General features: G+C 48.0%; 6 protein-coding genes and 1 non-coding gene across 7 annotated transcripts; 2 read left to right on the forward strand and 5 right to left on the reverse strand.

Annotated features, from left to right (window-relative positions):
* Positions 1 to 359: 359 nt before the first annotated feature.
* FOMMEDRAFT_147416 (uncharacterized protein) lies at positions 360 to 3,661 on the reverse strand (the record flags this gene model as incomplete). Its single annotated transcript, XM_007267804.1, has 4 exons — positions 360 to 1,048; positions 1,108 to 2,973; positions 3,029 to 3,352; positions 3,635 to 3,661. The coding sequence occupies 4 exons, from the start codon at positions 3,659 to 3,661 to the stop codon at positions 965 to 967; spliced, it is 2,301 nt and encodes a 766-aa protein (XP_007267866.1). The 3' UTR covers positions 360 to 964.
* A 381-nt stretch (positions 3,662 to 4,042) lies between these two features.
* FOMMEDRAFT_87510 (uncharacterized protein) lies at positions 4,043 to 5,530 on the forward strand (the record flags this gene model as incomplete). Its single annotated transcript, XM_007267805.1, has 6 exons — positions 4,043 to 4,416; positions 4,469 to 4,499; positions 4,562 to 4,673; positions 4,732 to 4,775; positions 4,842 to 4,993; positions 5,149 to 5,530. The coding sequence occupies 6 exons, from the start codon at positions 4,043 to 4,045 to the stop codon at positions 5,528 to 5,530; spliced, it is 1,095 nt and encodes a 364-aa protein (XP_007267867.1).
* A 1,829-nt stretch (positions 5,531 to 7,359) lies between these two features.
* Positions 7,360 to 8,375, reverse strand: FOMMEDRAFT_109842 (uncharacterized protein). The gene is made up of 3 exons (XM_007267806.1): positions 8,163 to 8,375; positions 7,881 to 8,073; positions 7,360 to 7,794 (listed from the first exon to the last, which is right to left on the reverse strand). The coding sequence occupies exons 1-3, from the start codon at positions 8,322 to 8,324 to the stop codon at positions 7,385 to 7,387; spliced, it is 765 nt and encodes a 254-aa protein (XP_007267868.1). The 5' UTR covers positions 8,325 to 8,375; the 3' UTR covers positions 7,360 to 7,384.
* Positions 8,376 to 8,787: 412 nt separating this feature from the next.
* Positions 8,788 to 10,477, forward strand: FOMMEDRAFT_168909 (uncharacterized protein; the record flags this gene model as incomplete). Its single annotated transcript, XM_007267807.1, has 9 exons — positions 8,788 to 9,056; positions 9,128 to 9,185; positions 9,245 to 9,337; positions 9,389 to 9,451; positions 9,518 to 9,567; positions 9,634 to 9,685; positions 9,764 to 9,973; positions 10,051 to 10,134; positions 10,198 to 10,477. The coding sequence occupies 9 exons, from the start codon at positions 8,788 to 8,790 to the stop codon at positions 10,255 to 10,257; spliced, it is 939 nt and encodes a 312-aa protein (XP_007267869.1). The 3' UTR covers positions 10,258 to 10,477.
* A 66-nt stretch (positions 10,478 to 10,543) lies between these two features.
* FOMMEDRAFT_109847 (DUF726-domain-containing protein) lies at positions 10,544 to 12,222 on the reverse strand (the record flags this gene model as incomplete). Its single annotated transcript, XM_007267808.1, has 3 exons — positions 10,544 to 11,287; positions 11,374 to 11,457; positions 11,533 to 12,222. The coding sequence occupies 3 exons, from the start codon at positions 12,220 to 12,222 to the stop codon at positions 10,544 to 10,546; spliced, it is 1,518 nt and encodes a 505-aa protein (XP_007267870.1).
* Positions 12,223 to 12,779: 557 nt separating this feature from the next.
* On the reverse strand, positions 12,780 to 12,852 carry FOMMEDRAFT_t48. Its single transcript has one exon. It is a non-coding gene; the product is annotated as a tRNA-Phe (tRNA).
* A 169-nt stretch (positions 12,853 to 13,021) lies between these two features.
* FOMMEDRAFT_141488 (XAP5-domain-containing protein) lies at positions 13,022 to 14,371 on the reverse strand. Its single transcript, XM_007267809.1, has 6 exons — positions 14,073 to 14,371; positions 13,660 to 14,005; positions 13,503 to 13,601; positions 13,426 to 13,446; positions 13,180 to 13,374; positions 13,022 to 13,123 (listed from the first exon to the last, which is right to left on the reverse strand). The coding sequence occupies exons 1-6, from the start codon at positions 14,342 to 14,344 to the stop codon at positions 13,079 to 13,081; spliced, it is 978 nt and encodes a 325-aa protein (XP_007267871.1). The 5' UTR covers positions 14,345 to 14,371; the 3' UTR covers positions 13,022 to 13,078.
* Positions 14,372 to 14,439: the final 68 nt, after the last annotated feature.

Consider the following 14,439-nt stretch of genomic DNA (forward strand, 5'->3'; position numbering starts at 1 on the left):
GAGGCGAAGACTGTCGAAAATCAGATACAAAGTCACAAAACAAGACGTGTCTACAGACACACATGTATAATCCTTTACGTCATCACACTCTATTACGCACAAGCCTTGGTCCTCTTCAGAGATTCCGAGTTGTTCACGACCGAGGTAAGATCGATTATCTCAAGTTCACTCGACCACGGGAAGGACATTAGAATGCGACGAATAGATAGCATATATTCATCATCACAGTTCATTAGAAGACATTATCGACACACAAAGGTATCGATTTCAAAAAAAGAGTAAAACGAAAAACGAGACGGAAAAAAAAAAGAATTCGGAACAAAAAGTCGAAACAAATGAAAATAGTGTACATATCGAGGGGAAGAGGAAGCCAGGGCATAAGTAAGCACAAAAAACAAACGAGCCTGACAAAAAGAAGAGAAGAAAAAATACCTATGATGATGAAGTTCGGATGAGGAACCTGCATAGACGAGCGAGGAGGTCCAAAGTGAACCACAATTGACGAGGCGAGAAGATGAAAAGTGGGTAATGGTAATATAGCTATAGTTATCCGGCCAATACGTTATGCGGAGTGAAAGAGAGAAGGATGTGCTTGCTTGTATGATCGGTATGTATTGAACTTGCAGAGCGAAAATTGTGCTGAAAGTGCAAGACAGAAAAGGAAGAGAAGAAATAAACACGAAGGAGTGTGCCAGCACCGGAACAGGGTGCAACTATAAAACATTGGATCCAAAGTTTGGAAGAGAAGAGAAACTGCAAGCGCAAAAGTAAGCGATGAGATATTGCGAGGCGTCGATAAAGTAATGTGGCGAGTGCGGAATAAATACTTGAAGCAGCAGAGACAATGGGAATTTTTATCAATTATCTTTCCGTGTCCCTTTTCCTATGCAATGCGAATTTGTCTTGTCTGGCTTGGAATTCGGTGCGTTGAAGAAAAGCTTCATTTGATTAAGAGGGCGCGTCACTACTCTTTTACTCGCCATAAGACAGCAGCAGTCGCAAATCCTAGTACGAAGACGCCTAACGCGACTTGTAGATTGTTGTTCGACTGAAACATAATTATTTAAGTATCCTCGTATAATAGATATTGAAGATGGAAGAACGCACCTGCTGGAAGCCTTTCATCACCGATTGTGCCGTCTCGTCAATGTGTACAGATGATTCTGGAGTAGGAGGGAATTGCTGGTTGCGAGTATTAAACTTAGCCATGTCTAGCGCGAGCGGAATCGCTTCTGGGTCACCGCATGCCTCAGAGCCGCTTCCTCGAACAGCAGATGGCGAATCGGTCGATGAACGACGCGACCGTAGGCTCCCGACTGACGAGTCTGTCCCTGGAGCACTAATGCCATCCACAAGCGTTGCGCTGGTCGAAGTTGCAGGACTACGGCTACGTGATGACCCCTTTGTTACCCGCCCACGATGTGAGCGTGACCGTTTACGACCCTTTGGAGCCATCTTCTCTTTCAGGGGACGATCCGAATCCGAGTCTGCGTCTGACAGGCTGCGCGGAGACGGTGGCGTCACAAGCCCGCCCGTGTGCTTGTTCGGCATGGTGATGTACCCATTCTGTTTAATACCAGCCAGTTGATTTGCAAGTCCGGTAATCCCTTTCTCGAAGTTATTTGTTGCAGTGGTGACACCTTCCTCAATGCTGCGAACCCTCCCTTCCCAGTCTGCTCGTGCTGTTTCCATTCGTTCGCGCTCCGACTCCCATTCACTCTTCGCATTCTCCCAACGATCTTCAATGGTCTTGCGGAACTCCGCGAACATCGACACCATGCTCGCTTCCTGCGCTTTCTCCCTAGATACAGCTTCCTCTGCCTGTCGAGCACTCTGAGTAGCTTGCGATGACTGGGTCTGTCGAACAAGCTCCTCCAGCGAGTTCACTTTATTTTCGAGGGATTCAATTGTCTGCTGGGCTGCGGAGTGCTGTTCTTGGAGGTTACGGGACATCTCAAGGGCAGACTCCAGTTGGTCAGATAGGTAGGCAAGGCGACGGCTCATTTCATCTGGGATACCAGGAGGTTGAGCAGGACCTGACCTGCGGTGATCTCGTTCGTAATCCTCATCGCGCATGCCCAGCGACGTCGGTTCTGGCGTCCGTGGACGACCGAGCTCCTCTCGTCGTGCACTGCGTTCTTCTTCGCTCTCCTCCATCTCCGTCTCGTCTTCTTCCGGCACCGATTCCAGCTCGTGCGGAACAATGGTATGTACACTCCTCCTATCGTCTTCATCATCTTCGTCATCATCTACATGCCCATGCATCCGTTGCGAAGACATCCGCTGGCGCTGACGCTGTTCTTCAATCAAATCCCTCAACGCGTTTACATCTCTTTTTATGTTTTCATGATCACTTAGCAGAGTCTCGAGCGTGCGAACTTTATCAACATGGGAGGACAACGATGCCTGCGTCTCGGCAAGCTGACTTTGGAGAGCCTGAAGTGCAGCAGACGATGGTGCAGAGTCGCTCTGTTGTTGTTGTTGCTGCTGTTGCTGTTGTTGTTGCTGCGGCTGCTGCGAAGGTGGGCGGACAGGGGGCAGGACATGAGGATAGGGGGGAAGATTTGGCGGCTGTCCACCACCCATGACGTTCTCTATCTCACCCATAGCGCCCGCGACTGCACCGAGTTCCGCACCCGTCTCACGGCTCTTCTGCAGCTCGCCGGAGAGCCGTTGAAGGATATGGTCGAACGTGAGGCCGTTCCGACCCGGTTGCCGGGCACCTCCGCCCATCCCTCCCATGATTCCCATGCCATTCGACTGAGGCTGCAGCATAGGCCGCTTGTGAGCAGCTGCGCCGAGAGCATTCCCTGGACCACCAGCACCCTGTTGATTTTGTTGCTGAGTGAAGTTATAAGCCTCGCGCTGGGCGGCAAGGGCATCTTCGACGTTGAATATACACGTCACGCGTGCCGCGACTTTGTGGTGGATAATCGTCTTGTTGTCTTCTCCAACAATATCGATACCAAATTCCTGTTTGTAGTTGAGGAACTGTATGAGAAAAAAATTATGGGCAGGCGGGACATACCACAATGTCGTCTGTTTTAAGTTCATAGGGGTCTGATTCGACCCCCTCTGCAGACAGACGTTCGCCGTTTATGAAGGTACCATTCGAACTCTTGACATCCTTGATGAATATTTTGCCATTCTCCTCCCACACCTCTGCGTGCTGACGCGAGAGAACCTTTGAATCAAAGTAGCCGTTGCGCTCGCCGGGGACGGTCTTGGCATTGGTCTGTCGTCCGATCTTGACGCGCTGATTGTTGAGGAGACTGATGTGTTTGGGGATGAAAGAGTCGTTTAGTGGATAGAGATAGAGGGCGGGGAAGGGTGGAACGTGAGCTTGCTGAGCCTGCATGATTGTAGATGTCGGTGTTGGCATCAGCGTGGACAACGAGGGACCGGGGGCTAGGGCGACGTCGAGGACGACGGAGGGGAGCGTGAGTGTGACTGTGAGGGGAACTCAGGGATGAACTGTGGCCTGGGTTCTGTGGCGAACAGGGGCACGTGCCGGACATTCAATCTCCGCTTCAATTCGTTAGATAAGCGGGTTAGATGACTCCATCCCTGAACCTTGAGCTTGTTTCTTCTCATCATCATCATTGCATCGTAATCATCAGGTTCGCACACTTACAGCAGCATCTCTGACAAACAAACACATGGCAGAACAGTTCCGTGACTTTGAAACATTTTCGCATTCGCGAAAGCTTGCTTGCAAAGTCGCGTCAGTTCCACAGTAATGCAGATCTCCATGAATAACACGCGTATCGGGCCGCCAATGCTTCGGCGATGCAATCTTGCTTTTGTTTGAGTTTCATGAGACTTTTCTTCCAGCAACTCTTCTGTAGCCCGTCTTTAAACGCCACTTCAGTCCGATGTCATTGGACAATAAGCGCTCATTCAGAAAATATTCCCGACGCAGTTTGGACTAACCCTTTCTTCTCGGCCCTGCGAGTACAAATACCTGCTTACCCCGCCCTCATGCTTCTTCATCCTGCTTCTCTCCCTCCTCCCTCTTCCCCAAAAGATGGTCGCCAACACTATGAGGCTGCATGTACCCGACGAAGACCTTGTCAAGCGTACTCTGTCCTCTCCTCCCTTTCACTCTGTCGAGGGTGTCATCAACTTTCGTGACTTTGGAATTCTCTCCTTTCCTCCTGACTCGGCTGTTTGCGATGAAATACCACATATCCGTTCAGGCTTTCTCTTTCGTTCCGGCGAGCTCTCACGTCTGACAGACAAAGGCAAAGCCACGCTCAAGAAACTCGGGATAACCACAATCTTTGATCTTCGCTCTGGGAGCGAAATTCGTAAATATCAATCTACTACCCCCGATGTTGACGGCATTCGGTTTGTACGTGTCCCCGTCTCGGAAAATGATGAGTACGATCCGATGGCACTGGCCTCCAAGTTCGCGTTCCCTTTGCCTTTAGCTGATACTGCATCTGACTTTTGACCGTCGCGACAGATTGTCGAGATTTGCTTCGGATGAGAAGAACGTATGGGGTATTTCCTTGTGAGATCATACTGGGGACTCTGTACTGACGAGAGACTCATGTAGGAATTTGCTGCACTCTACTCTGACATACTAGCAAAGGCCGGACCCGCGTATGAGAAAATACTAATTCATCTACGAGATAAACCTGACGAGCCTTTCCTCGTACATTGCACTGGTACGGCCATTAATTATGGCCGATATAATGGAATTAACATGTTCCTTGCTCTGAATAGGTGGGAAGGACCGAACCGGACTATTCGCCGCTCTCGTTCAGCTGGTTCGTACCTCATTCGCAATCTTTTCACAGCATAGATTGACAACGCCTCCTACTCTCGAATAACAGCTCCTCGGAGTTCCTGATGCAGCCATCGCGCACGACTACGGCCTAACAACCTACGGCCTTGCACCCGCCATACCCGCGCTTATCGGCAGGTTCCAAAAAGAAGCAGTCTATCGAGATAATTGGGAAGGCTTCCAAAATATGGGGAGCGCAAAGTCAGTGCAATTCCGCTTATTTTATTCTTCTTGTCCCTGGGCTATTTTTATGTCGCGGTTTGGATCTTCCATTTTTTGTCCATTTTTATATTTTATCCGCGAGTCTTGGCATTGACTGACATTGTTTATGGCCAATTTGTGGGTACATTTTATAGAAAAGAGACAATGTTTGCGACACTGGACTTCATACGCGAGAGGTATGGTGGTGCAGAGGGGTACATCAAAGCACGTACTTCACTCACCGACGCAGACATCGCACAAATCCGACGGAACCTCCTTCAATCCTCTCAATCTCAACCTGAATCTGAACCATCGTCTCCGCTAGTCGCTTCACACAGAAGCTCCGACAGCACATCGACCTTCGGTTCCGTATCCTACGATACAAACTCCGATGTAGAATCCGTGGAAGCGAGGGAAGAAGTCCCTGAAGCACAGCGAGGGCGAGATCATCCGGTTTCCTCGATGATGTCCAACGTATCGGCGTGGGTCGCCTACGCGTCCGTTGCGCTCGGGTTTGTGCTGCGCGCTGTACTTTAGGACAGTTCGTTTCATCGGCCCTGATTTGACGGGTTTGACGTCGACGACGTTGGGCGGAGAATGGAGCGGAGCTGTGCAGGTGCGAGTAGACCATCTGTTCGTGCCTGTGACGTTAGATGGCTGAGGGAGGGAATGCCGACGTCCCGGCGCAAATTCGGTGCAACGAAACGAGATCGAGTCGAGTCACTCTTTTCACTTCTTACAACTTACTTATTTACCTTTCGCGTTATTTTTCTCTTCGTTCTACGTACCTTCAGGCTAGACCTGAAGTCTGTTTCAACCATCTGTCCTTTCGTTTTTATCCATTCATCTAACGTCTATCTACGCCATTGGCTCACACTCTTTCTTGGTTAAGTCTTCTTCGTCTTTTTATTATTTATTGTTCATTGTGGATATGTGTACAACTCCTTTCTTCGATCTTCACCTTGTAGATATATAACAACTCTCATCACTGTCATTCGTCTTTCATTTCATTTTATCTCTATCAAAACGCCTTTCTTTCATTTCTCCCTTCATTTTCAGTTCTGAAACGCGGGATAAGGACGTAAGTAAGTATGCCGAAGGTGCGGTGAAGCGACAACGGGCGACGAACGTTCGTTCAACATTATTTGCACCTTGCGCTGGAGCCTCAGTCTCGAACAAAGACCGGGGCCACTGATTGATCCGCAACCAGGTCCAGTACTACCCCGACACACTTCAGCAATGTGCTGTTCAGCCCATAAAGCGTTGAACACCGAAACGGCATATCATTTCAAGAGTATTGAAACAGAATGATCAAGCATCATGTACAGCTTTGCAGGAAGCTGTTCGTATGTATACTGCAATGGCAGTTATTCGAGCTCGTGCGTGGAACGTCTTTCCTGGCCCTGGCCTAGCTAACTCTTGTGAGCACAAGACATTGGACAAGAGAAATGATTACAACTTCGTCCACCATGTGCGTCGGAGTACGTCATGCCGAGCATTTGCCTCGTGGTGTCCTAACTAAGAATACATAACCTAAACTCTTTCCCTTTACCCCAACGCGCTCAAGTGAGAAAATCTGACTATCATTATCATTATCATGTGTATTAACAACTAGACTAGAACGTACACCCCACAAGCACAAGGTCAAGGTCAGGGAACTTCAAAACGTGTAAATGTAGATATTCAATATCTACATCCTCTCCAGAACCAGAACAAAAGAATAAACAGGAACGTAAGCTAAAACTATTCATCCCTCCCCTTCTTAGCGTCAACACCAAGCATGCACTTTTACCTCCCTTTTGTCTCTCCTTAACCTCTTGCAAGTCTCCAGCACCCGCTAGTGCCTGTTTCTCCGAACTTGTTCGTTTTGTCTTATACCTAAATCCAGCTAGTCCCTTTCCTTTTGGTGACGGGAGAAGAGAAGTGTCAATTGTGGGCAAGTAAGGGAAGGATGATTAATCGATGGTGGTGATTAGGTGGAAAGAGACAATCTTCCGTGCTATTCAATTATTTAATTTTGAATATCTTTGAAGTCATCGGTTTTGTGTTTTGAGTCAGGTGGGGTTGGAGTGAGTTGTTCTAGGCTGACACGTTTTTACTGTGGGGATTAAGAGTCTTGAGTCTGGACTTGATCTTGGTAGACGTCACAGAGAGAGTTAAACAGAAAGATGTGCTTGGCCTGCAATTGTATGGGGGCATTCGGAAACAAAATCTGAAGCTGCTGTTACAGGCAGAATGCCGATAGAGGCCAAGGTCGGCATGTGTAGGCCAGTGTGTTGGTACAGGATATCCAAAGGCAAGGTTGTGTGATGCGGTGAAATTCCGCTCAGGAGCCAAAATATCAATTCTCGGAATCCCTTCAATAAATTAGCGTAAACTCATACACAATCATCAGAAAATAATATCCTCATCCTTGCTCGCCAGCAAGTCCGCTCCACCCGTATCCCCACTCTCAACCGGCCTAACCTCCTCACCCATTTTCTGCATCTCCTCCCTCTTCTTATCCGCAACCGCCGCATCCCTCTTCTTCTTCCCCTGTACCTTCTTCAACCTAAAGAACTCCTCTCTATCCATCTCATCTAACTCACTCAAGATATACTTGATAGTGTTATCGAGTTTGGGTATGACGACGTGTTCGATTGCGTTGACTCGACGATTTGTTTGACGGATGACTTCGTCGAGGATTGTGAATGCTGTTTGGAGAGAGGCGAGTTCGACGAGTGTTTCGACTGCTTTTGCGTATGTTTCTTTGGCTTTGAGGACTTGTTGGCCGCCTCGGCCTAGACCGGTTAGGTTGAAGTCTGTCATGGTGATTGCGTTGAGTTGAGTGAAATGCGAAACGAATTTAAGAGATTTAGAGATGGAGAGTAGGGAGAGTCGAACGCACCTGTGCCTTGAACGCGATCTACTTCGAACGTAGGAAGTAGTACACCAGATACGTTCTCCTGCTTCGCTCTAACTCGGAATGTTGCAGACTTGGCTTGCTCCTGTACGAGATACGCAATATCACCCGTTGCATACGATACTTCTGCAAGGGAGAACGAAGCCAACTGCATCACTTTCCCCATCTTCCTTTTCGCCTTCACAATTCCAATTCACAACAATCAATATGTATATTCAGAATCTCTTATATGATGATTAAGTTGGGATGCAGAGAGAAGACACTCACCTCGTCGACTTTCTTGAGTATGGCCCGAAATCGCGTAGAGAGCGCGTCCCGCTTCTTTGCAAGTAACGAATGGCCCGTTTGTGCACCCTTTAATCGTAGCTTGATATTGGTGAGTGCCATCCGTGTCGGGAAGACATTTTCGCGTGCACCTGAGCCCGACATTGTCGATGTCGTGAACGAGTGCTAGCTAAGTAGCTTCAAGCTTGTGCTAAGTAGTAGACAGGAGGAGCGTCAAGAAGTAACTCGCCACAAGCAGACCAAATACGTCAGTCCTCTTACGCGAGTGGGATTAAGGGTCACGGATTACTCCTGAGCTCAAAGCACATCGACTCCGGATCAGAAATTGAAGAATTAATCACGAATATTTTCTTTCCTGAATGAACTGCACATGCGAATTTTATTTCACTTTTCTAAGATTTACTTGAACTGGACTTGAAGAAAGGGCCGCCGCAGAAGTGGGTGGCGGTGCATGCGCAGCTAGCCGTGCAGTGCAATTACACGCCGCGCCAAGACAACGCCGCTCAATCGTTCATTGTCAGTATCCAGCGCTATTTCTCATTCCCTCTCTCACCATCATCATCATCGTCTCCATCTTCACGACCACGACCACCTCGTCCCATTCACCATGTCATACCCGGACCCATACTACGCCCCAGAACACAGACAATTCAGTAATAATTACTCCACCCAACAGCAACAACTGCCGCAGCAGCAGCAGCAGCCTTACAGAGACGTAGATTTCGACCCGTATAATAACCATCCGCAACATCCTACGTACGACCAGAGTGGGTACAACGATGACGATGCATTTCGGAATGCGAGTCCGGATGGTGGGCTTGGTCAGGCGAGAGAGAAGGGGAGGTTTGATGATGGGTTCAATACGTTAAGACCCAAGTGCGTTCTTATTTCATTCGAAATTTAACGTTGGCAATAAGCTGAGGCTGACTTTGTGTGTTGTGTGATAGTACGTCGGGCGGTCTTCGTTCATGGCGTAAAGAGTTCCGTGGCCCGCTCTGGACAGCGGTATGCTTTATCCTTCGGAATATGTTTATACTGCGTTTATTGACTTACGAATGACGTAGGGCGGACGGGGCAAATGCTTCTTCAGATTCTTCTGCTGCTCTATCCTCATATTCATATTCCTCCTCGTTAGCATCGTCCTTACACTCGGAATCGTGAGTCGTCATTCCGTTTATCCGACTAGTAACTGAAATAAATTTCTGTAGTGGATCCGTCCTCCGGACATCACGATTAACCAAGTCGGGCTCAATTCCACTGGTGGAAGTGCTGTACGTCAAAGGTCCACAAACTAATCATATCTGAATTCACTGACAGGAGTTATTGTGCTCTACTAGGCCCAAGTTTCAGCTTCTACGTTCACCCTGAACTTTGCTGTCAACATCTCGTGAGCCAGATAGATCACTCTATCCTTGAGCTGTTCATTCTTATTAACCCTTCCTTCCGCCTCCAGTGTTGAGAATCCGAATTACTTCTCCGTAGCCTTCAGAGATATCAAAGCTGACGTGTGTTCTGCTTCCCCTTTTCTATTTATACTTCATAATCTCATTACTAACGGCGTAACACTTCTTCCCCTGCATTAGTTAACGTACCCGACGAACAATATGGACCTCGGAGGTGGCGAGAAGGACGATATCGTCTTCAAGTCGCACACCGAAACGACGTTCAACTTCCCCTTCGCGCTGCAATACGACCTCTCAAAAGATACGAATCAGACTGTGTTAAAGGACTTGCTTAGCAAGTGTGGGTTCACGGGGACGAAGCAGAACATCAACGTGAATTATAAGATTACGGTACGAGGATTCTCAGATTTCATTGTAGGAAGGTATGTATGTGGATTGCTAAACGGAGTTTTGTCTCGCCTTTGTAGCTCGGATTAAGAATTCTGTTCGTAACCGTCTCACCTGCGATTACCAACTCGTTCTCGTTCGAGTGTCCTTCAGATGAAATTCAGGTCCGTATCACTTACTCATTATTATTTAAAAGGCTTGGATTTCACTGACGCGAATACCTGCAGAGTTTCTTACAAGGAGCAGGGATAAACTTGGGGAGCCTCACAGGTGGAGGGTCTGGCTAATTCTTGCATTTATATGGAAGGATGGAGGGTTACCAGTTATGTTCGTACACTACGTCTTCGACCGACCGTATCTTCGTTACCCATTTGCTGTGTCTCGTCTACGATACTGTAGAGCGAGACCTCACGTATTGGACTTTGTTTTTATTTGTATAGTTCACGAATTAGTTACATAATTGGACTTTTATACTACATGCGTACGAAAAAAATACATTCGTTCTACAATGCGGTATTATACGTGTGTATTGCATTTAAATATTTTTGAGACGGTATCTATCGTGTTTCCAGTCTATACCATATTATGGTCCTTCTCGCCAGACTCAGGCGTTCGACCCCTCTGCTTCTCCTCGATATCCCTCCTAATCCTCTCTCCAACCTCTTCCTCCTGCCTCTCCACTTCCTCCTTCCTCAACCCCCTCGCCCCACAAACCTCAAGACACCTCCCAACCATCCCTCTCCACGCAACATGTCCCTCCACACCATCAATCTTAACATTCTCAACTCCAGAGATCTCAACAGCCTCTAACCCTGCAACTCCAAACCCAGGTTTCGCTGTTTTAGATGTAGAAGAGGAGGAGGAAGAGGAAGAGGAGGGAAGGGAGAGACGGGAGAGGAAGGCTAGGACGTAATCTGCTTCTGCGTCTGTGTATGCGTTGACGAGGTGGCCTGATACGACTCGTCTGGCTCGTGTCCATGTTTTGCTGTTTGATGGGATGGGTGTACCCATTAGGTATACGTCTTGTACGACGTGACTTATCTTCTCCATCCCCATCTCCTTCTCCTCACCATCATCATACATTCCAGCTAAATGATCCAAAGCACTTAAAATCACAAGTGCACCAAGACTGTACCCGTATAACGATACAGGTCGGGCACCAAACGCCCTGTTTGCTAAGAGTGAAGCGAGGACCTTTCCAGTTTTGATTGCGAGGTTTTTAGTGTTTGCCCATGGGTTGTCGACTAGTTCGCCGAGTTTGAGGAAGGCTATGGGGGCTAGGGCGGCGGTTAGGGCGGCGAGGAATGTGTGTTTTAGCTAAAAACAGCAAATAGTTGAAGCAGAAGTGGTTAACGATAGGCATTAAGAGGGATACTACGTATGTATGTAGAATATGAACGTACGATTTCATTCCTGACGAGCTTGATTGCGTTTGATTTGAGGAGGTCTCCGAGAGCGGTTGAGAGTTTCTCTAACGCTTCGACTTCCTACAAGCATCATAAAACATACTGTGTTTAGCAAACTAGTAAAGAAGGAGGAATAATCAGGACTTCCTAACCCACCCACTGCAAAGCAAACGTATCCTCACTCTCATCAAACACCGTCCAAGGAGCAGTAACATCTCCCCTATTACCCAACCACCCACTCACACAAATCCTAACAGCTAAAGTCTCCCTTGGCTCTCTAACGGGCACGATAGCGAAATCTGCAACTTCCTTCGTATGCCTTGCAATCATCTCTGCACCTTCCTTCGCACCGTACACACCGAACAGAGCACCACACACAGCTGAAGAGCTCGCCAGACCAGCAGCGAGTACACCAGCTGCACTCCCTCCGAGACCAAGTGCGCCGAGGAGGGTAGATACACCTGCACCGACGAGCGGCGCTGCTAGACCACCTGTAACACCTACAAGCACACCACCTGCCAATGCAGCACCTCCAACACCTAACGCACGCCACGTCCTATTCTTCCGTGCCTGTGCATCTTTAGCAGATTTCGCATGTGACTCGGCGTCTTCAAGTGCATGCTTGGGGTCTTTTAGCGTCGAGATTGCAGATTGCTCGTCAATGGGTGCGATACTGAGAAGGAAAGCGCGTGTATGCGCTGAGTAGTGTTTCGTTGACGTTACGTGGAGAAGGAGGACCGTATTCAGGACACGAGAGAGAGTATCTTCAGAAGATAAAGGAGGCAAGTCTCGTAGTGATGTATCCGATAACGCATCTACCTTGGGACATTCTACACCAAAACACATAAAAATAAAATAATCAGCTCCTCAAAACACAACTCAGAAAATATTCATCTCACTCACTCGACCCAGGCTCCTCACAAGCAACCCAAACATTCTCAAGCAACGCGTTCGCCCACTTATTCATCTCCTTCACGAACGCCTCTCTAATCTTCGCATTTTTGACTTGAGGACCATCAAGTGCCTCAAAGTCAGCCCATCGTTCGGCGTTGTTCCTGTGTACAGCCAGACGTCTATAGATATGTTCAAAGATAATTTGGCGTTGCTCTTTGTCTAGTCCTTTGGGTGGAGTTAGTTTCTCAAGGCTTGACTCTGCCATGATGGGCAAAGTGCAAAGCGTGCAAGACCGGTATGATGACCGCGGCGCTACATTGCAAAATGAGAGAGTAATGACGTACATATTTTGCTTAGTCGATCAAGTAAGCTGTGTTGTGACTTCTTTTTAGCTTGGCGAGCTGAGATGATACTGTCGGCAATAATTTGAATAAAAGTTGAGTCGAGTAAACTGTAAGTCGCATTCCGCCATGTCTATTGGATACAAAACTAATCAGTGAAACGTATAATGCCACAACCCCGGATCGAACGGGGGACCTTTAGAACTTCAGTCTACTGCTCTCCCAGCTGAGCTATTGCGGCGATATGAAAGTAGAGTATAGAAATTACTATGTAGTGCAAACGACTCGCATGACAAGAAAGAGAAGAGAAATTATCTCTCAAATAGTCACTTTACCGCGTTGCGACCTTCTCTCTGTCATATCCCTTCCAAAAGCTTAATATTCACACTACATGCTTATAATGCAACGAGATCATCTCCAACCCAAGACAGATATTAAACACGATAACAAAGACGTATCTACAAACTCTACGCAATAGTATACTTTCCATAGTTCTTCTCTGGATCAAACACCTACCCGCCTCATTATCAGCAACTACTCGATCGTGAGTGTTTGGAAAGTGACGTACCTCCCACCTGGACGCCGGGAAAATATGCTTGTTTCGCTGGTACCAACTCCGCTCGACAACCTTGCCTGCATGCGATTCGTCCTTCTCCACGGTCGCATCAGCCAGCAGTCGTACGTCGTCATGCACGTCGAAATTGAAGAGTGGCCCAGATTTTCCGCGAGCCTTGTTGACGATAAAGTCATAGAATGTATGATGCTATAACTCCCAGTTAGTGACTGATCTAACTTATATGCCAGGTTTTCGTACGTGAGGTATGATCAGGTCCTCCTAAATAAAATTAAGTTTAAAATATAAGCACAGCATCAATAGGAGCATCGTCTCACCTTGACATACATGAGATTGTCGACACTGACGCCACGGAGCTCCGGGAACTGCTGACGACACTTCTCCAGGAAAGTGCTGATGCTGTCGCCTTTCTTGCACTGACCAAAGTATTTTCAGCATCATTATCAATGGCTCGCCATTCTAGCTCGTACGTACAGTGACAGACTTTCGGTGCCCGCTACCATCCCAGTAAGAATACGTGATTTCAATATCTTCCTTCTTCAGCTCGACCTGCCTCCGGAGCCACTCCTTACGCAGTTCTTCCCGCTCTCGCCTCTCCTGCTCTTCTCTCTCTCGGTCGGGAAGAAACGAGGTATCAACGTTTGGATTCTTCCCAAGTTTTGCTTTCTTGCCACCATTCTTAAGGGTCGTCTCCGTACTATCGCCGTTCGGCGTACTTGTTCCCGACGTGCCATCAGCATTGCCCTCCTCGTCATCCACTGCGAACGATAATACAGCTTTAGGTGCTCGTTTCCGTTTCTTCGTCTTCTTCTGTTCATCCCTAAACGTACCTCCACGTCCTGTAAGCCACCTGTACAGATCATCTTGATCCGAAATCGAAAACATACTTGAGCTCGTCTGTCTGCGCAGCGGCACGCGCCTTCTCTTCTTCAAGCTCGAGGCGTTTCTTCTGATAGTCCTCAAGCTTTACGAGACCGATAGTCGTCTTCTTGAGGGAGTCCTCCATGGAATCATTTTGCCCGACGAAACGCGCCGTTGAGGGGCGGGCCTTTTCAGTTTCGTTGATGAGCTTTTCCTTTTGCCGCTCAAAGTCCTCCCGTGCACGAGCACGTTCCTTGGCGAAGAGGTCTTCATATCGAGTTTCTGGTTTGCCAGACATTGAGAATACGATATTAGACTTTGGCGAATTGAGTGGTAGTGGAAGGAATGCAAGTTGCGGTGAGCGGTAACGTGGCGTGACACGGGTCTCGTCAC

The sequence above is a fragment of the Fomitiporia mediterranea genome (genome assembly GCF_000271605.1).
Source record: "Fomitiporia mediterranea MF3/22 unplaced genomic scaffold FOMMEscaffold_7, whole genome shotgun sequence".
Lineage (NCBI taxonomy): Eukaryota > Fungi > Basidiomycota > Agaricomycetes > Hymenochaetales > Hymenochaetaceae > Fomitiporia > Fomitiporia mediterranea.